Source organism: Hermetia illucens, chromosome 5, assembly GCF_905115235.1.
Source record: "Hermetia illucens chromosome 5, iHerIll2.2.curated.20191125, whole genome shotgun sequence".
NCBI lineage: Eukaryota > Metazoa > Arthropoda > Insecta > Diptera > Stratiomyidae > Hermetia > Hermetia illucens.
In genome coordinates this window covers 5,399,375-5,421,455 of record NC_051853.1, presented here as the reverse complement: position 1 = coordinate 5,421,455, position 22,081 = coordinate 5,399,375, and the positions used below count along the sequence as shown (strand labels likewise).

Below are 22,081 nucleotides of genomic sequence, written 5' to 3'. Positions count from 1 at the left end.
TAACGGGGCGGTGTCTATTAGAAGCATTCGCCCAGTTGGATATAGTTCTGGCCAACGAAGGTAATGTAGATACTATCGGAAAGGTGGATCTGGTTCAATTGTAGGTCAGAATTTTATCAGCCCTGCGCTGGCGCGTGATACGCCCTGGCAAGTTGCCACCGATTTGCCACCGAGCCAGACGAATGGCTCAGAGGGCAATATGTAAGATCGATCAAGGGCAAAAGGAGCATGCCTATTAGGAAGCTCGGAAGAACTTCACGCTCACCATTCAGCGGAGTAAGAGGGAATGTTTTAAGGAGCTTTGTTTGAAAGCGGACATAAATCCGTTGGATCTCCGCAAATCACGTGCCCTATCCTCTTGTTAAAAATAATCCAGGGGTTATTTCCTCAGGAAGAGGGGGTACTGAAACCTTACTGCGGCCGCTAAATGTGACGCCGATTCCACCAATCACCAGGGACAAGCTGCTGGAGATCTGCAGTCGAATAGGCGATAGTAAAGCCCCGGGTCTTGACGGTATACCGAATAAGGTCCTTAAGGTTGCTGTCAAATGTAGAGGGAGGATATGTTTGCGAAGTTGTTCGAGGCGTGCATGTCTGAGAGTACGATTGGTGTTCCCGCCTACCTCGCTGCTTTTGTCGATAGCTACTTGCAAGAGCAGATGCCTTGGTACAATACCGATGATGGATCCAAGGAATACGCTGCCTTCGCGGGTGTCCCACAGGGTTCTGTGCTGGGCCCACTACTGTAGAACATAACTTTCGTATTTCGAAGCAGGTCATGGTGGTCCAAACCCTGTAGTAGAACCGGCAGCATGTTTGTTCCCAAGCTTTCATAATCTAAGTGGAGGTGATTATTACGGATATATTTAAGTATATTTCTGTAATTTTTTTGTGTTTTCCAAAATTTCTCTTAATACCTAATATTGTTCAGACATCAAAGGAATTTTTAAGCTCATAAAAAAAAACGACTTTTGTAAAGTTGTACAGTGGTTTTATACCTTAATTGCTTGCGATGATGCAGTTCTTACAGCTAGGAGGAGTTTCTCCTAACCTGTTCGTACTGTTCACTATCGTAACTGGATGGATCATTATACAAGACGCCTTCATCGACTGCGATAGCTTTGGCTGAAAATGAAGACAGTGGTTGCCGGGCGAACTTTGGTGCCTTTTGGCCTGAGAGTAGTAAGAGAACTGCTGCCGGTTTGGGTTGCTCTTAGTCGCGAATGACCCGACGGTTTCTTTCTACTCAACTTCGACACAACGTACTGGTTGTCGTTTGTCTGAAGGTAGTTTACCTAAAAGCAATGTTTCACTAGAAGGCGGCAGATGCTTACCCAGGGGTGAGATTTTAGACAAGGCAAGTGGGGCCGACTAAATCTCCGGGTCAGGAGTGCTTATAGTCTACTTTGGCTCTTTCGATAAGGGCTGGGTTTCAACCGGATTGGTTCCAATTTGAATGAGTGGAGAATCTGCGTCCAGACACAGATTTTTCTTAGATTAGCTCAGGATTGCTCTTCACTCAGGGTTGGATTGTCAAAACCTAAATTTAATTTTGCTTTTGTTTTATTTTTTCACTTTTATCATAATTGATTGCCATCACCTTTGTTTTACCAGGAAAAGTCAGTCAACTTCGTAAAGCTTTTTTCGTCGAAAAAAGGATTGTTGAACCCGGGGATCATCTGGTACCCAGATCTCACTGTTCGTAGCAACGGTAGTCCCACCTTGGCTTGGGGTTTTTATTGCTGCTTAGCTTCAGGTTTTACCTTTGGCTCACGATTTCTTTGCTTATCTTCGCGATAAGGTAGGTGATCGTTGAGGGAGCCTATAAAGAAGCCATTATAGTGAATCCCGCTCAACGGCTGCCAAACTTGGTCCACCTTTTGGTGAAGGGCAGCACCTACTGCGATGTCAGAGGCATCAACAAAAACGGCTAGGGGTGCATCTTGATGAGGAAATGCCAAAACTGTAGCATCAGCCAGTTGCTGTCTGGATTTATTGAACGCGCAGACAGCCTCTTCAGACCACACAATCTCTCGTGTGTCTTTTGTTTTGGGGCCAGACAAGTACGCGTTCAAAACGGACTGGTGATGGGCGGCCTTGGGCAGGAAACGACGGTAAAAGTTTAGCATGCCCAAGAACCTCCTCAACTCCCTCACTGTTTTTGGACGCGGGAAGCTTGTTATTGCTTGCACCTTGTCTGGGTCGGGCTGTATTCCTTCAGAGGAAATGGAGTGGCCGAGGAATCTCACCTGTTTTTGAAGGAATTTGCACTTCTCAACGTTTAAGACTAAACCGGCCTCAAGGAGACGTTGAAAAATGCACTCGAGATGGGCTAAGTGCTCAGACTCAGTAGAAGAAGCGACCAAAACATCATCCAAATAGACGAAACAGAAATCGAGGTTTCGCAGGACTGAGTGAATGAACCTTTGAAAGGTTTGCGCCGCATTGCACAATCCGAAAGTCATTCGGGTGAACTCGAAGAGTCCAAAGGGTGTGCATATTGCCGTCTTTGGAATGTCTTCAGGAGCTACTGGGATTTGGTGGTATGCCTTGGCTAAGTCCAAGGTCGAAAAGATGCGGCAATTCGCGAGGTGATGCGCAAAGTCGTGGATGAGTGGAATTGGATATCGGTCAGGAACAGTCTGTGCGTTTAGCCTTCTGTAATCCCCACAGGGACGCCATTCGCCATTTGGCTTAGGGACCATATGTAAAGGGGAAGACCAACAGCTGTTTGAGGGCCTGCAGATACCCTGTTGAACAAGTTGTTCAAATTCTTTCCGCGCGATAGCCAGTTTCTGGGGTGGTAGAGGACGCACCTTTGAGAAAATCGGGGAACCAGTAGTATTTATGTGGTGCTGCACATTGTGCTTTACTGGTTTCGAGAGACTACATTCGGTAGTTATCTGGCTGAACTTTTGGAGGAGTGTCCGAACACGAGAGTCGGAGATGTCTTCCAAAAGAACGGAAAGGTTATTGTCAGCGTGAGATACCATTTGGCCCGACGAATTTAGTTTGGTTGTGGGGTCTATAAGGGACTTATGTTGCAAGTCCACCAGCAACCCATAGTGACACAAGAAGTCTGCGCCTAATATGGGGAAGCTGACATCCGCCAGGATGAAACGCCACGGAAACGTCCTACGCAAGCCAAGACTCACGTCCACTTGCCTGTACCCGTATGTATTGATGCGGGATGAATTTGCTGCCGCCAGTTTGAGGGGTTGTGGATATAGTCGATGATGCTGGGGTACGGGAAGAACCGAAACCTCCGCACCCGTGTCGACGAGGTAGTTGCGCCTGCTGAGGGGGTCGAAAATAGTTAGGCGACGTGGCGCTGCGCTCTGGGTGGCCGTCGCCAAGACCCCCCGCGGACCTAGTTTTTTGTGGTAGGCGCGAATTTGCAAGGTAGCGTACATCTTGTCGCTTTATCTCCGAAGTTACGATGATACCAGCAAATACCCTGGTCCGCAGGCTGTCTTGACGACCTGCTACCCGAACGCCCCTTTCGTGTGGCAGACCGTGAGCGAGCTCGCGGCCTGGCACTCGAACGCTGAGCGTCCAACGTCGCCCGCATCTCGGCCACACTGGCAGTTAAGGCCGCGATCTCGCGCCGTAAGTCGCCGACCTCATCCGACGGTGGTTGAACGGCCGCTATGGTTGGGCGAACGTACACCTCCTGTACTTGATCGGCCGTTGCTGCTAGTTCCTCCAAGGAACCGGAGACGCATGCTAGGATCGCCTGGGTGCCCTCCGGGAGCCGACGCAGCCAGAGCGACTTGATCAGGTCGTCGCCGATCTTGCTCCCACCCAATTGCCTCATTTCACGAAGCAATTGGCTGGGAGTTCGATCACCCAACGTTAAACCCGCCAGCAAGTGGTCTAATTTTGCCGACTCGCTTGCCGACAGGCGCCTGATCAACTCGCTCTTGAGCTGAGCATACGATGCCGACTTCACTACGTCGGACACCAGAAGTATGGACTCTTCGTCCAGGCCGACCACCGCGTAGTTGAAACGGGTCGCGTCCGATGTGATACCGGACATTTGGAACTGTGCTTCCAAATGCACGAACCACAGCTCGGGGTTCCGACGCCAAAACGGAGGAACGCGTACGGCGAGGGCGGTCACTTGTGGGTTCGATGGGCCTGCCGCGTCTTTATTTTCAAACGACATTTTTCCTAACGAGAAGTACGATATTGTGATGCAGACGCGGTGAGTTTATACTGAAACGCGGTGAAATTTACACCGACACGGCAGGCCGCACCCACAAATGCACGCACGAAACGAGAAAAAGAAAACGACGACCGAAGCGGACGCTCTCCAGCGCAGACCAAAAACACCGGGAAAACAGAGAACTTGCGATTTGAAACACCCTTTTCTCCGAGTTAGGCAAACTCCTGGGTTTTAAACGCCAGCGGACCACTGCATACCACCCGCAGTCCAATGGGATGCTAGAACGTTGGCACCGGGGATCACGTCGGGGTCACCACTTTAACTAATCTTCACGAGGCGGAATCGAAACTTTACTGTTCTCACGATAAGCTCGCTCTTGTGAGATGCCCGGGGAATTTTCGTAATAGAAAAGTCGAGATCGGATTGAAAGAAATCAAAAGATTGGACTTGTAAAGACTTGACTTGATTTACTTTATTTAATTCTTACAATACTTTTTTATTACTCGCGCTGAAGTGATCTGTCTCGCGGTTGGGAACAGAAGAGACCGACTTATTTCCATGCGGCCCTTACTGTCCCAACCAACGGCACTTTTTTACCGCTGGCTCTCCACTTCCCCGGTGCGTTCTGAAAACGCGTGAGTGGAGAGTTTCCACATTCAGCGCCATCTACCCGTCCGCATCCTCAACATCCGAAATAAATTTCGAATGCTGCAGATCCTGCCGCGCCACAATAGTATTTGCCGCTGAATGCAGGACAAGTGCTGGAAACCTAACCTATTTTACGTTACTTGTCTCTCGACAATAATAGGAGTACACTCATTTGGTGTATTAAGGACACACTTTCCACTGGATTGTTTCAAATTATTACAAAATACATTTTCGTGGTACATTCAGTCAAGGGACAAGATATGTCTATTATTATGCTTGGAATATGGGAAAAAATTTTCCTCTTGGAATCTACCAATAATCCATTATTCGCAGGGCCATGGAATTTAGATTAAATTTGAAAGCAAAAGATCCTTGTCGACCTTATCCCCTAAATCCGTTTTTAGCTGAAATTTTTGAGTATTTCAATAATCGAATATTTGGTATCCATCGCGGTCCCCATGAATAAATCAAATTTTTTTAAGTGGATTCTACCCTCGAGCTGTTGGTATGTCCTTATGGTCACCTTTTCATTTTATTAAAACCAAAACCATTACAACATAGAGAGCACAAAGAACGCCTGAATTCTAGAGCAGTAACCTTCAAGATAATAATCAGAGCTTTATTTTCCTTGAAATGTCCTTATCTGGCCATTATTTCGCAGGCATTTTCACGTTAATCTTGTTAGTGCATTATGGGGAAAGCATATTACGTCAGCTAGGTGGTCGCCCGTTTTCAACCGAGTCTCTATTAGAACACCCGTGCCATTTTAATATTTGAATTTATAGAAGTTCTCATTAATATTCAGACATGTGAAATCCTTTTCGACAGCGGATCATAGGGTCATCAATATCTTCCGTAATTATCCGCATCACTGAATTGAACGTGTGAAGATGGACATATAAATAATCCTTTCTGAAAGGGATGTAATGGGAAGACTAATTAGAACTATTTTTAAAGCTTCACGAAGAGTCGTTCTTGCTTAAGTTGTTTTTCGATAGTGTCCTTTGATATCATATCTAGGTAATTTTTTGCATCAATAACCGGGTTAAAGAAATGATCATTTTCGACCCCCGTACTCCCCACCTTTCCAACAAATGTCAAAATTCAGACCGGTTTCGGAAAGTACTAATCGAGCCCTTTCATTTGATATCCGACATGACTATAATTGGTGAAAAAAATTTACACCTCCCTTTTGCAGGTATGGCGACTCGCCCCTCCCCCAAAATTCGCTGTGAAGGGATGTAACTCACTGTATGCGCGAGCATTCACAGTTCCCACCTTTCCACCAAATTTAGTGTCAGTCGCTATAGCCATTTCCTTAAAAAAAGCGTGTGACAGACAGACAGGCAGCCATCAATCGTTGATTGGAACGGAAGTGCATTGCGAAGGCCCGCAAATACGCCAAATGGCCAATGGGGAGTCGTCATTGTTTTTTTTCGCTGCAAGTGACCCTTTCAAGCGGAGCGCTAAATTAGTGCGATCACCGCCAGTGAATTCAGCGGAAAAACGGATGTTGGGCCAAAAGAGTAGCAGCAGTGTAGTTACTGCTGAAGCCGAGGGTGACACATTCACGAGGCTCAATAATCTAATGAAGTACGTTAATCAACTTATTAACGTACACCACGCGATTAAAGATCAGGTGACTTCTATTAGGGCAACATACTTCAAAGCCAAATAGGGGGCGAAAGCACGTGCAGAAGGAATGGTGTCGATAAGCCAAGAGAAAGCGATGGTTGCCGTAGCAACCCAAACCACGCAGAAGACATCTCTTCCCAAAAAGCTCTTTGGCAAAGAACTCCTCCAAAGTGAAAAGGATACCTCGACTATGAACCCAAATGAAATGCCATCTACCCAACGAACAGCGAAAAGGAAAAAGCGAAACTGGCTTATCTGGTCTGGACACTAACAGTACTGAAGACACCTGGACGAAGGTAGGACCTAGGACGCGCTGATAATAACAAAAACCAGCGAGTTGATGTACGCGGAAATCTTACCCAAAGCTAAAGCAGATGCCTCCTTGACTGATCTGAGTGCAACCGTCACGCGGATAAGACGAACACAAAAGGCGACCTGCTGTTCGAACTTAAGGCTGATGACGATGGAGGTGAAGGCCTATGGTCAAAAATTGACGCATCACTAGGTGAAACTGCGACGGCCAAATTGCGTAAGGATTCGGTGGTGACCGAATGCAAGGACTTGGATGAATCCACCACAAAGCCTGAGATCTACGAAGTCTTGCAGACCCAATTAGGATTACAATTGGTGAGTGAGGCTAATTTTCTACGACTTAGGGAAGCGTACCTAGTTACGCAGATAACGTCGATAAGCCTTCCTATCGAAGCAGCGAAGAAGGCGACTACAGTGGATACAGTACGTATTGAATGGGTAGTCTGTCGGTAACGGGAACAGAGTCCAGTGCATAAATGCTACAAGTGCTGGCAAGTTGGTCACATAGCGAAAGCTTGCACTACGTTTATAGGTTTTTGCCAAGGACTCCAACGGAATGTCCAAGTGCGTATTCTACTCGAAAGCAAAAAATAATGACAACGCCCACATTGCAGGAAGCAGTAGAAGCCAAGTGTTCAGAAAGTCGTTCATAAATAAGGTCAAATGAAGTTTATGCAACTCAATCTGGATCAGCGTCGAGCGGCCTAAGACCTATTTTCCCAAAGCGTATTCGAAAACAATGGCGACATTGCTATTGTATCTGAACAATACGAGAGTCTGCATAGCGGAATATGGATACCAGACAAAAACAGTAAGGCGGGATATGGAGCTGCGGAAGTCAAGCTATAGAAGATGTGCAAAAACATCCAGAGAACGGGTTCACAATTGCCAAGATAGGAGTGATATATATCTATAGCTGCTACGCAACACTCAGCCTCACATTAGAGGAATTCACGTCATTGCTGGAGAACCTATCCTTAAAGTCCCTAAATTCCCAAAGTAGTAGCCGGCGATTTCAACGCATGGACAGAAGAATGGGGTAGCAGAGAATCAACGTAAGAGGACGAATATTGCTGGAGACATTCTCGCACTTTAACGTGGTACTTGCCAATTCTGGGATAGCCAATACATTTCGGAGGGGAGAATTTGAATCAGTGGTAGACCTCACCTTCTTCAGTGATAGTGTCAACATACAGGTCGGTGGTGTCATCACTAAAAGGCAAACGCTGTCCATCGATTATTTGTCCAGAGTGGTTACAGAATATAGCGAACACTCTGCTCCCAGTAGATGTGAACTGTACAAGTCTTCCTGGAGTACATTTCAATCTCGACGAAGGTCCGGTAGTGATAAATGAGAAGGTTCTAGATCCATCGAAAAGATTGACTGAAAAAAGACTCCAGCGGCGGATGGAATCCCAAATATTGCCCTGAAAGTAGCCGCCAGGACAACGCCAGGTATGTTTACCCAAGTTTTCACGGCATGCCTAAGGGAAGGAGAATTCCCCAAGCAGTGAAAGCTACAAAAGCTCATACTCATTCCGAAGGTAGGTAAATCATTGGATGACCCCTCCTCATATAGACCAACATGTCTAGTTAATACCATTTGCAAACTGTTTAAGCGAATAATATACAACAGACTGGTGGCTGTTGTGGAAAACGAAAAAGGTCTTGTGGCGCAGCGGAGTTAACAACATTCGAAATGGCCCATCAGATCCTCAGGTGACTGCCCTCGCTGTCCGCGTCCCTCCATTTTGGCGACGGAATCCGGAGCTGTGGTTCGTTCATTTGGAGGCGCAGTTCCACATGTTCGGAATAACGGCGGACGTAACCAAATTTAACCATGCGATTGTAGGTCTGGATGAGGAGTCCATCGTCCTGGTAGCCGACATTGTGAAATCGGCCACCTAGACACTGTTGAAGACCGAGTTAATCAAGCGCGTGTTGGTAAGTGAGTCAGCTAAGCTGGAACACTTTTTCTCAGGTTTGTCATTGGGTGATCGAACTCCCAGCCAATTGCCTCGCGAAATGAGGCAATTGGGTGGGAGCAAGACCGACGACAACTTGTTAAAATCACTCTGGCTGCGACGACTCCCAGTTTTTTGGGGGTGCTGGCAGCTGCGGCCGATGAGGTGCATGCGCGTTCAACAATAGAGGCCGTTCAGCAGCCTTCTGACGAAGTTGGCGAGCTGAAGCGTGAAATAGTCGCGTTAGTGGCCAGTATGGCTGAAATGAAGGTAACGTCGGACGCTTAGCGTTCGGGCACCAGGTCGCGAGCTCGCTCGCGGTCTTCTGCTCGAAAAGGCCGATCTGGTAGCAGGTCGTCAGGAGACCATCGACTATTTCCTCAATCGTTAAAAGTGGCGGCATCAAATTCCTCCCGAATCAACACATACGGGTATAGGCAAGTGGACGTGAGTTTTAGCTTACATAGGCCGTTTTCGTGGCGATTCATCCTGGCCGATGTCAGCTTCCCATACTAGGCGCAGACTTTTTGTGTCACTATGGGTTGCTGATGTACTTGCAAAACAAATCTCTTACAGATTCCACGACCAACCTTAATTCGTCGGGCCAAATGACATCTCACCCTAGTAACAATCTTCCCGTGCTTTTGGAGGACATTACCGACTCTCGTGTTCGCGCACTTCTCCAAAAGTTCAGCGAGATTACTACCGAGTGTAGTCTCTCTAAACCCGTGAAGCACAATGTGTAGCACCACATTAACACCACTGGTTCCCCGATCTTCTCAAAGGTGCGTCCCCTGCCACCCCAGAAGCTGGCTATTGCATGGAAGAAGTTTGAACATCTTATGCAACAGGGTATCTGCAGACCTTCGGACAGCTGTTGATCTTCCCCACTTCATATTGTCCCTAAGCCAAATGGCGAATGGCGGCCCTGTGGGGATTACAGAAGGCTAAATGCGCAGACTGTTCCAGACCGATATCCTATTCCACTCATCCACGACTTTGCGCATCATTCCGCAAACTGCCACATCTTTTTGACCTTGGATTTAACCAAAGCCTATTATCAAATCCCTGTAGCTCCAGAAGGCATTCCAAAGACGTCAATATGGACACCCTTTCGACTCGTTGAGTTCACAGGGATGACTTTCGGGTTGTGCGATGCGGCGTAAATATTTCAAAGGTTCATCCATTCGGTCCTGCGAAACCTCGACTTTTGTTTCGTATATTTAGATGATGTTTTGGTCGCTTCTTCCTCAGAGTCTGAGCACTTAGCCCATCTCGAGTGTATTTTTCAACGTCTCCGTGAGGCGGGTTTAGTCCTAAACGTTGAGAAATGTAAGTTCCTTCAAACACAGGTGAGATTCCTCAACCACTCCATTTCCCCTGAAGGAATATAGTCCGACTCAGACAAGGTGCAAGCGATTACAAGCTTCCCGCGTCCAAAAACTGTAAAGGATTTGCGGAGGTTCTTGAGCATGCTAAACTTCTACCGTCGTTTCCTGCCCAAGGTCGCCCAACACCAGCCCGTTTTGAATGCGTACTTGTCTGACCCCAAAACTAAGGATACACGAGAGATTGTGTGTTCTGAAGAGGCTGTCCGCGCGTTCGATAAATCCCGACAACAACTGGCTGATCCTACATTCTTGGCGTTTCCTCGACAAGATGCACCCCTAGCCGTTGACATCGCAGTAGGTGCTGCTCTTCACCAAAAGGTGAATCAAGTCTGGCAGCTGTTGAGCTTCTTCTCCAAACAGTTAAACCCCGCTCAACGGAACTACAGTACTTACGATCGAGAATTGCTTGAGCATTAAGTACTTCCGCTTCTCTCTTGAAGGCAGGCCGTTCACAGTGTTTACGGACCATAAGCCTCTCATATATGCTTTTAAACAAAAACCCGACAAAGCGTCCCCTCGTCAGCTTCGACAACTGAGCCTCATAAGCCAGTTCACGTCCGACATACAGCACGTGTCCGGCAAGGACAACATAGATGCTGACGCTTTGCCACGTGTCTCCGAGGCTAACATCCCCGCCTCACTCACGACTTCGCGGCTATTGCCAAGGAGCAGGAAGATGACGCAGCACTTCAGAGCCTCAAATCCAACCCCAAATATAAATTTCGGGAATTACCCATCTTCGGCTCGAATCTCTCTCTGCTGCGAATATTCGGAAAAGGGACCTCGGCCATACATTCCGGCCACCTTTCGCAAGGAAGTGTTCCTCGCGGTTCACGGCTTAGCGCATCCATCAATAAGGACGTCAACTCCTGGGCCAGAGAGTGCATCGCATGCCAAAAGTGTAAGGTCACCAGTCATGTAAGAAAAGAAGTGAAACGATTCCACACCATACACCTCGACATCGCAGGACCTTTGCGAGACTCGCACGGTTACAGGTATTGCCTTATAATCATCGACAGGTTTACGCGGTGACCTGAGGCAGTACCTCTGAAGAACATTACGGCGCAATCTTGTGCCGAAGCCCTCTATCGAAAGTGTATACCTCCCTTTGGCGAGGGAATCCAATTTGAGTCCACCCTTTTCTTGGAGTTAGGCAAACTCCTGGGATTCAAACGCCAGCGAAGTACGGCTTACCACCCGCAAGCCAATGGGATGCTTGAACGTTGGCACCGGACGCTGAAAGCCGCCATTATGGCTCGCGATGATCAGTCCTAGACTAAAGTCTTGGCTCTCGTTCTACTTGGCCTGTGAACAACCCGCCGAGGGGAGTTTTGCTGCCAGCCCCGCGGAGTTGGTATGCGGAGAGAACCCAAGACCCCCAAGTGGTGTGGTCTCTGACATTCGACTCGATATTCTACAGGCCCCAAATACATTGTACGCATTGTTGTTGGGTTTCTTCTTGGGGGAAGACTTTATTGCGACTCAGACAATGGGCTAAAAATATTCCCGACAACTTGTGGGCTGCCACAGGGTTCTGTCCTAGGTCCCTTACTGTGGCTAGTTATGTATGATAAAGTGTTGACACTACGCCTTCCTGATAACGTGACAGCTAATGGCTTCGCTGATGATATCGGAATAACAGTAGTTGTAAGGCATCAAGAGATCTACGCAAATGAAGCGATATGGAAGATCAATTCTTGGTTGAGAAATTCCGGCCTTTCACTTGCTGCAACGATCTCGAGGATACTACCGAAGATTGGTGGCCCAAGACAAAGTCGACCGCTTCTAGGTATTCAGCTCTGTGCAATTCTACACAGCCCCAGTTTGAGCAACTATTCTGTAGAAAATTAGGAATCGCGTACCGGCTAAGTGCACCCCGGGGGATGCTCTCCATAGACATATTGGTGAATGAAGGCCGCTCTACGATAAAACGTATGCAGCTGGAAAATCTAGCGTATTTCGACGGCAGTTGGTGGGAATCTATCGAAGAGTGACAGAAGAGATGGGACGAGTCACAAACTGGTCGTTGGACATACCGCATCACTCCAGATATTCGGAGATGGTTTGAATGAAGACAAGGGGAATTAAGCTAAGTGGACATGGAGGTTATCGTGCTTATTTACATCGATTTGGTCACAACGAGTCATCATCCTGCCCAAGATGCGGTAACGAGGCTGAGAATGCGGAACGAGTTATCACAATCTTGGCAGATGCCGGATTTTACCTAATACTAGCACTAAGTGCCAAGCATTTAGGCTCGGACGATCCTACCTACTTAAAAACTAAAGGGGCGCTGGTGGTGGTGGCCGGTGGTAGGTCACTGGGAGAATCCGTCGAGTATTCCCCGCAACATCGAGCACGTATGCAGAATGGTGTACTCCTGCTTGGTTTGAACCAGACTGTGCGAAAGTCCCAGGACATCAAGGGAAGCCGTGAGGGATTTAGGTACAATACCTGTAGCTGACAATATTATGGGAACTACAACCACCCGCTCGAGACGCCAAATTTCTTTGATTTCACGAGCCAATGGCTCATAGTTCACCTTTTTCTCCACGTATTTCCGTTCAATGTTGCTATTATGGGGGATAGCAATATTATTCTGTTAAGGGAAAGTCGCACCGCGTCCTTGAAGAACTATTGTGCCCCTTTTACTGGTTATAGTGTACCTATTGATCATAGTATCTCAAGCAGGCCTGTAACCGTTAGGAACTTTAGTATGTTCCCTACTTCCAGATCTTTCATCTTTTCATCTGGTATTAAGTGTTCTCCCAGATGTCTAGACCTACTTTGCACAAGTGCCGGACACTGCCCCAGGACGTGTATAGAGGTTTCGTCATCCTCCTCACAAAACCTGCAGGCAGTATCCGCACATATCCCTAGCTTCCCTAAGTGATAGTTCAGCCGACAATGACCAGTGAGAATTCCCACTATGATTCGGAGGTTCTTTTTGGTGAGGTTTAAGCAATCCTTTGTGCGCCTGGGTTCGTATCCCCCAATAAGCACCCTGGATTACTCTATCCCTGGCAGGCCCGCCCAATATAGTTCCCTCAGCCGTTCCTCTTCATTTCTTAGATTCATAGCCATGAAACCGTTTCCGATTTCACAGAAGGGTTCTGGCCCGTGTAAAGGCACCCTGCTCTCTTCTTGGCTAGTTAATCTGCTGCCTCATTGCCTTCCAACCCAGCATGGCCTGGAACCCAAAGTATCCAGACCTTGTTGGACGAGCCGAGTGTATTCAGTCTCTCAAGGTATTCCCATACCTGTTTAGAGTTCACCTGGTTGGACCTAAGTGCCTTGATCGCTGCTGGCTATCGGTGAGAATAGCTATGTTCTGCCCCTGTAGTTCCTTTGCAGATTAAAGAAGGCACATTTGTCTATGGCGTATATTTCCGCCTGGAATATGCTAGTGTTCCTGCCCAGTGACTCAAAGTACATTTTCCTTCTACCAATGACACCGGCAACCGCTCTCTCTGCTGTGAGGGATCCGTCAGTGAACCAAGTAATCAGTTGCAGAATTAAGCCGTATGTCGCAATTACGCTCTCCCAGTTTGCCTTGTTACTCCAACGTGTTTCAAACTTCTTATCGAAGTGAAACCTTGTTGTCATTTTGTCCCTCGGTATCAGTAATTCGGGATACCGCCTAGAAAGGATATCAATCTTCCTTCGATTTAGGCAGCTCCACGCCTCACTCATACTACCGGCCATCCTGAATATTGATCTCCTTGCCTGCATCTCTATGTGCTGATGGAGAGGGGTTAATCCCAGAAGGACCTCCAGGGATGCCGTTGGGCATGTCCTCATTGCCCCACTGATACACACGCAAGCCAGCCTTTGGAGGTTATGTAATTGCCTGGCTTGTGTGCTGAGTTGGGTTCTTTCTGCCCAGATTACCGCTCCATAGGTAATCATTGGCCCTACTATTTATTTATTTATTTATTTAATGAGAACAATACATAGAAAGCAAATTTCTTATTACATATTGTCCTCAGAGGAAGGAGCAAGTAAATGGCATATTTTGCGCTTAAAGCTAGAGAGGGACATAGAGTCAAAGGAACCAAGCTGTAGGGCATTGTAGGACCGGCAAAACCTCGGGATCGGAGAGTGAAAGCAAATCTCGAGCTCGGCGAAGGGTACATCAAAAATGTCCGCATTACATGTGTTATGAGACGAGGCGATACGGAGAGTAATATCCGAGTTGGCGGAGCAGTGCATCAGACCATTGCAGAGTTTGAAAAGAGTACACATATCAAGGAAGATACGGCGTTGCTGTAGGGAGGGGAGATTCAGGGTGCGGAGTCGTGACGGATAATCAACTCGTGGAAGGTTCTTTTTGTAAAAGAGGGTCCGGGTGAATTTGTGTTGTACAGCTTCAAGAGCCGTCACGGATGCGGTAGGGGGACCAGACTACATAGCAATATTCAAAGTTGTTTTTGGTAAGGGATTTGAAGAGTGTTAAGGAGGGCTGGATTGAGGTAAAGTCGGACGAGGAACGTAGGATAAAACCAGACATTTTGGAAGCTCTATTGATGATGTCAACGAAGTAGGAATTGAAACGAAGTTTATCGTCGAATATTACACCCAGGTCTTTGAAGGAGGTCAGTAATGAAAGGGGTTGACCACTGAGAGAATAGGAAAAAGATTATGGGGAGGGTTTCAGGGAATAGCGCATCCAGTGGCATTTGTTGACATTCAGTGTTAGCTTGTTGACCGAACACCACGAAACAGAGGCAAACAATTTAAGGTCGTCTGCGTAAAGCAAATATGGACAGGTGAGGATGGAGGCGAGGTCATTGATAAAAAACAGGAAGAGTAGGGGACCAAGTGTAGAGCCTTGGGGAACACCAGAGGAAGAAGAGAAGGAACCAGATGAGTGACCATGAAAAGGAACTTTGCAGGAACGGTATGAGAGATAGGAGGAAAGCCAGGAGATGACTGAGGGAGGGAAGTCTAGTAATGAAAGTTTAGAGAGGAGAATGTTATGGTCAACGGTGCCAAAGGCTTTGGAGAAATCAGTATAAACAGCATGTACCTCCTGTCGTGAATACAAGCGTTTAGCAACAAAGTTGGTAAAGACCAGAAGATTTGAAGCCGTTGATCTATGTTTCACGAAACCATGCTGCTCTTTGACAATGAGGTGACCGAAGTGCGCGGTCAACCAGTGGTTGACGTATCTTTCTAGGATTTTGGAGCAAGAGGAGAGAAGGGAAATGGGGCGGTAGTTCACGGCAAGGGAAGGGTCTCCACTCTTGAGGATAGGAATGATAAGGGCCTCTTTCCAGAGACGGGGAAAGTAGCATTCGTCTAGACTTTTGTTGTAGATTATACACAGGGGGAGGGAAATGTGTTTTCTACAGTTAAGGAGAAAGAGATTAGGAAGCCCATCGGGGCCAGGTCCGACATTGGGATCAAAGTTACCAATGAGGAACTCAACGAAGGAAGGCGTAAGGAGAGGAATGGCTAGTGATTCGGAGGAGTCTGTGGTTATGAAAGGTGTAGAGGGTGAAGGGCTCGAGGGAGAAAACACTGAAGAGAAGTAGGTGCAGAGAAGGTCGCAGGGTTGTTGTGGGGAGTTGGCGGTGGAGTCAGCGATGCTGATAGAAGAAGGGACAGATTGAGTTGGATTACGAGAGTTTCGAGCGTGAGACCAAAAGGGTTTTAAGTTACCGCGGGCAAGGGCGGCTTCGACGCTAAATAGGTACCTTTTACGCGCTTTTCTGACCATTGACTTCACAGTAGATCGTATAGCTTTAAAGTGAGCAAGGTCGGCGTCATTTTTAGAAGCCCGAAACTTCTTCCGCAGTGTATGTTTCAAGCGAATGTTAATATGAAGTTCGGTTGTGAACCAAGTTGGGTAAGAACGTAGGCAGGGAGGGGAAGAAGGGACGTAACAGGAGAGGGGATCAGAGAGGATGTTGTAGAAGGTGTTAAGAGCTTGATCACACGATGAATTACTTAATATATGAACCCAGTTGAAAGACGCTAAAGCTGAGTTCAGACCGTCAAAATTGGCTTTGCGGAAGTTGAACTTAGTGGGTTTACGCTTGGTTTTGGGTTTTGCACGAGGGAGCTCCGCTTCAAATTCAACCGCGGAATGGTGAGCGTCGGTTTTTACATACGGGGATGTGTCAGGAAATAAAGAGAGGTGGCGCTCGGGGAGGTTGGAAAGGAAGAGATCGAAAGTGCGGCCCAAGGAGTTTTTGGTGGTATTGAAATTCAGGGCAGAGCAAGTATACATAAAGGAAGAAAGTTGGAGGGAAGAATGGGAGAGGTTGTTGGAAGGAATTGGAAGACTAGGATGATTAGGCCAGTTGAGCACGGGGAGGTTGAAATCTCCACAAAGGAAGAAAGGGAGGGAAGGGAATCTGACGGTAAGGAGTTCAGAGAAACTGTCAAACAATTCTTCATACAGGTGAGAAGGGCTAGCACAGGGGACATATACACAAGAAACAATGAACGGGAGGAAGTTGGGCGGGGAGACACGAAGAGCAACACAATCAAAAGGAAAGCCAGACGAGGAGAAGACGAGTTCAGCGGGGAGTGAATCTTTTATAGCAATTAGGACTCCACCGCCAGTGGACTTACGAGAAGCATCCCGGTCCCTGTCACAACGGAAAGTGGAGTACCCTTCGGGGACCTCGGAGTATAATATGGCATCGTCTAGCCAGGTTTCGGAGATACAGATGGCATGGTGTTGCTGAGCCATCGCGGATAAATTGAAGGCCCCCAGCTTGGTTCTTAAACCCCTGACGTTCTGATAAAACAGACGGACAGTGAACATGGATCCAGTTATATAGCTCGGCGAGGCAGGCGGGTTGTCCTGAAATTTACCCGCGAATTGAGGCGTTTATACGGCTTTATGAATACACCTTCAGGCCAGAAAGAAGGGTTGCCGAGGACATCAACTTCGTGCCGATAAGTAACCTTGAAAGATGCAATGACCCGGTCGGTGTTGTCGTCTTTTGTGAGTTTAATGCAGGACAGAGGAGAGAGTAAACCAACTTTGCTCCTTATATACTCCAGAACATCGTCCGTAGACGTTGTGAACGCTAGCCTGGAGATGAAGAGCTGTTTAGGTGGGGAAGCCACCTTTAACTTGGGGCCACTGGTATGGATGGATGCAGTGCCAGGATATATGGCGGTAGCGGGAAGCGGAGTTTTGTTGGCGACAGGAACGATGTCAGAAAGTGGGGCGGCTGTGTTCCGATTCAAAACTTGCTGAGGAGGCTGCGGATATTGTCCCGTCGTAGGCGCGATGGAGCGAGGCAGGATCGGAGACTCGGTGGACCGTAACTCGTCGCATGGGGGCGGCTGGATTAGGGGTGGAGAGCCAGTGGAAGCAACCCTGATGTAGGAGGGCATTGCAGGCGAATTCAATACAGAATGAGAGGCCTGGTGCATAGACTCCTGAGATGATGTTGAGGCTACATTGTTATGCACAGTAGAAAGCGCCTTTTCGAAAGTCACAGTCTCGTCTAACGGATTCCTGAGCCGTCGGGAACATGCAGATGACGACGTCGATCGCTGCATTTTTGGCACTGCACCAGTGTTGCGGTATATATCCAAAGTATTATCTTCGGACTGCAACCCCATTTTTTTCCTGCTATGGATCTACAACTGATCAGAGCCCTCGTGGCTTTCCGACAAGTGTTTCCGACATGTGTCTTCCAGAGTAATTTTTGGTCTAGCGTAATTCCCAAATATTTGACCTCTGTCTCTCTTTTCATCTCCATATCATGTAATGTTATGGCTTTCAGGTGATCCAGCTTACGCCTCCTAGTGAATGGTACTATGGTGGTTTTGGTTGGGTTGATCCGCAGTCCCACCTTCCTGCACCAGGCACTGGTAACCCTTAATACAGTTTGGATTCTATCACATAGGGTATCTTCATATTTGCCCCTACCGATTAGAACAATGTCGTCCGCGTAACCCTGGACTTGCATTCCAGTATTTGTTAACACGTCCAGGAGTTCATCCACTACCATACTCCACATCAGCGGTGATAGTACTCCACCCTGTGGACAGCCTTGAGTGGTGTTCATGATAATAAAATTTGTACCTGTTTGTACCTCTATTTGTCTGCTTTCTAGCATTTTGCCCATCCAGAGTGCCAGGGTGTCTCCCACTCCTTTGCGGCTCAGGGCATCCTGTATCTCTGTGTGCGATGTGTTGTCGAATGCTCCTTCGATATCCAAAAACGCTCCCAGTGCAATTTCTTTTGTTTCTATGGCGTCCCGTAGTATCTCTGTCAGCTGATACAGAGCAGTTTCAGTTGACCGTCCTGCCCGGTAAACATGTTGACAGTGATGTAGGGGATTACGCTTTAGAACGTTAGTTCTAATATAGTTGTCTATGACCTTCTCCACCGTTTTGAGTACGAATGATGTTAGGCAAATTGGTCTGAAAGATTTAGGGTGAAAAGGATCCTTTTTACCCGCTTTCGGAATAAAGACCACTTTTGCCCGTCTCCATGCCCTTGGTATGTAACCCAGTGCTATGCTCCCCCTTACCACCCACAGAAGAGACTCTAAGATAATTCCTAGGCCTCTCTAGATAAGTGCTGGAAAAATGCCATCTACTCCGGGAGATTTCAGTGGTTTGAAAGTTCCCACTGCCCATCTTAGCCTAGCTTCTGTGCATACCTCCTTTGCTAGTTTCCAGCTCTCCTTCCTTCTCCTTTAATTCGTTGTTGGGGTGTCGGACAGATTGTTGTCGCCTGCCACCGAGGGGTAGGACCCCGGGAAATGAGTTCTGAGAAGTAGGTGTACCCTGTCCTCCTAGTCTCGGTAAATGTCCCATCTTCCTTTTTCAAGCAGACAGAGGGTATTCCCCCGTCTTTGGCTACAGCCTTGTTCAGCTTGGTTGCTTCTGTGATTTGTTCGATGCCTTCACTGAATTCCCTTAAGCTGTTCCGTTTCGCTTCCCTGATCGCATTGCTATACGCAGTCAGTTCCTTTTTATACCTTTGCCAGTCCCCGGTTTGTTTTGCCCGGTTAGACAGTTTTCGTGCCTCTGTTCTCTTTCTGGCTAGGTTCTTGTTCGATCATGGTACATCCGTTGATGACTTGACTATCTTGGCCGACAGCTGGCCTCATATGCGTCAATGGCGATTGTGTTGAGGTTTTCCACCACCGTTTCTAATTCCAGATCGCTCCTGATGTCACCGCCCCCTTGAAGGTGGGCAATGTTGTTGCTCAGGTGCGTTGTGTAGGATTCTCAATCCGTTCTCTTGGGATTCCTTATTATTCTTTTTATTTCGGAGTTACCCTCAATGTCGAATCTGGTTATCCTGTGATCAGACATTGTGGGTTCATCCGACACCCTCCAATTCGTGACCATTCCGTTCATTATCCGCATTTAAAAGCTTATCTACCCCCGCCACGCAATGCTTTATAGGAGTTCCGTGGGGAGACTGGAATGAGAAGGAGGCGGTTTTGGTCAGTAGAAGTCTCACATAACTACATGGCAGAGAAAGTAGTAGGAACCTTTCCACCTTCTAGCGCCGGAAAAAAAAGGACATACAGTAAACCGATTTTAAAACCCATCAAAGAACTTCCTTTGACTCTGCCATCTTGGGATACACTCCGGTTCGCCATTCAGAAGCAGGTCTATAAAAAGATTCCTTTGAAATTTTGTCCTTTTTCGTATCCTTGCCGAAAATGCGACCAATGGGGAAATCATTTATGAGGCGAGACTCGTTTTTCTGATGAACTTTCTTAATCAAATCGCCCACTGTGTGTATTTATATCTTTTTGTAAAGTTTTAGATGATATCCCTGGGGAAGGGTTATCCCTAATGATTTGAGAAAAAGTATAACCAAAATAGATAATTACCAATCACCCAGAATATTCTTCTTAATTAAAACGAAGCTACGACAACCTGATCAGCCTTTCAAAGTGGAATTCATGCCTCGAGCGCTGACTGAACCTCCTCTAATTGCGGGGGATGAAATCTGTGGGAAGAAGGGAACGAACTCTTGTTGTTTCGCTCATAGGGTTCGAATTCCACTTGAAATGGTAAAGTAGACCAATACATTAGTTTCATTGTGCGGGCATCTATTCCTAGTTTGCGAACTCATTTCCCGCTTGTTCGCACCCCCTGTCGAGTCCTGTTGCCACAGCTTAAAGAGCAAGTAGAAACTGGCTCCACGTTCTGCAATGGTAACGTACAAGTCTTCCCTTCAAGTGGTTTAATTACTCCGGGTGGAAGAGACAGAAACGCAAAATGTGGAGCCCATGAGAAGCTATCAACCATTCGCATTTTAGAGGCACTTAAAATGTTTAGCAAGGGATGAAAAGGAAAAAGGAGGCAGATACATACCACTGTAGTAATTGTTGTTGGAGTATCCAATTTTACCAGCTACTCGTCCTCCCACCGGCATATTGTTCTGCAGATGATTTCGATGTATGGATAATGGTACTTTGGCTTCAGCCTGCCAACTTAGGGAGAGGTTCGCTTTCGGGGTAGCGTTGAAAACCTGAAAAGGTGTAATTGTTTTGAGCAATGTAGATGGAAGATTGATTTATTAACATCTAAAAGATTCAAGAAAATTAGATTTAGTAATGAAAGAGTCGTGAACAGTCTCACTTCGTTGAGTGATGCCACAATTTAAATGATCTCTTTTAGTTTCCACCCCTTCCTTCCTTACACTAATCTCCTCTTGAGAGTCGAATTTCTAAGCGTTATTGGCTACGTTGGTGCATAAATATTATACTACATGATGGCGGTCCTTTCAAGCCTTTCAATGGTATGAAATCAGGACTGTTTTACTGTATGACTGGCAGTGAAATATTGCCAAATATTGAATAATTCTCTGAGTCAAATTTATGATTCTGCACCGGAAAAGCTTCAATATTTTATGTGTATCATCTGTAAAATGGTGGAATAGATAAATACATACATCTGTAGATAAAATCGGTGAATTTACGAACGCAATTTCAGTTTATTCCATTGCTTCATAGCCTCCAGCCTTTTGATGGTAACGATACCCATTTTGCAATTTCACTTGGCACTTGTATGTGTGGGAAATCATATTACAAGGGTCGGATGAAAGTGGAGCGCTATTGATTCCATTTCTGATAAGTATGAATAATAGCCTTATTTGGACATTGACAATGTATTCACTGTAGTGACATATGTACATATATTTTAAGAGGAATTTATGAAGTGATTGACAGGGGCTTCCCCCTGATAAGGGCATGAAGGTACGATGGAAAGTAAATGTGACATGATGCGTTACTCATCCTATCGCGGCATCGCTTTTAACTTGCGGTCTTGTCGAGAACTCTACACTCCTTCCCTACCGCAATAACATGGGATAGCCCACAACAGAGTTTTCTTCCTTCGTTAAAGTGTGACCTATCCACTGCCACTTTCACCTTCTAGGCGTCGCATCTACCGGCACTTGACCCACACGCCAATGTATTATAGTTCTTCTCGGCTCAGGGGTCGTTAGCGACTTCTAACGGGTCGCTTACGGTACGGGGTGTGACGTCCCCGAGGTGCCCGAGTAAGTAATTCTGCCCCCCAGCTAGCAGCATACCTGCGTCCTAGGTAGTAGCCTCGAGAAAGCTTCTCGGTGAAGAGCGAGCCGCGAATGACCGGTACACATCGGGACACACTAGGAGTCTCCGGAGCCGTCGAAAACTCTCTGTCGGCGTTGACGGGGTGATGTGAGCGTAACTCTGCCAAGGTGGTAGTTGCGACGTGTATCAGGAGCTAGCCCCTTCGGGACCCTGGTTGGGAAGTGTGCATTGACCTGGTGTTAGTAGACCGCGTTGCCCCAAGCGAGCGTTGATCCGTCCATGAATTCCGGGATCAGCTAAGCGTAGGTCAGGCCTCAGGGAACTGAGGTAGGGGCTGTGTCCTCGAGGGTATACCCGTTCCTGACTATTGCGGCCCGCTCCCTTGCACACGATGCGCTGGTTACTTTTTCATAAACTTATAAAAAAACAGGTCGGGAAACC

The 22,081-nt window shown here is 47.1% G+C and overlaps 1 protein-coding gene across 2 annotated transcripts in view; it reads right to left on the bottom strand.

Moving 5' to 3' along the window:
• LOC119657891 overlaps positions 1 to 20,587 on the bottom strand; it is a 35,285-nt gene extending 14,698 nt beyond the window's left edge. For both annotated transcript variants that reach the window (XM_038065034.1, XM_038065035.1), the window contains exon 1: positions 20,436 to 20,587. In XM_038065034.1, the coding sequence (XP_037920962.1) occupies positions 20,436 to 20,496 (61 nt within the window). In that variant the 5' untranslated portion in view covers positions 20,497 to 20,587. The remainder of the gene's footprint in view (positions 1 to 20,435) is intronic.
• Between the last annotated feature and the right edge of the window lie 1,494 nt (positions 20,588 to 22,081).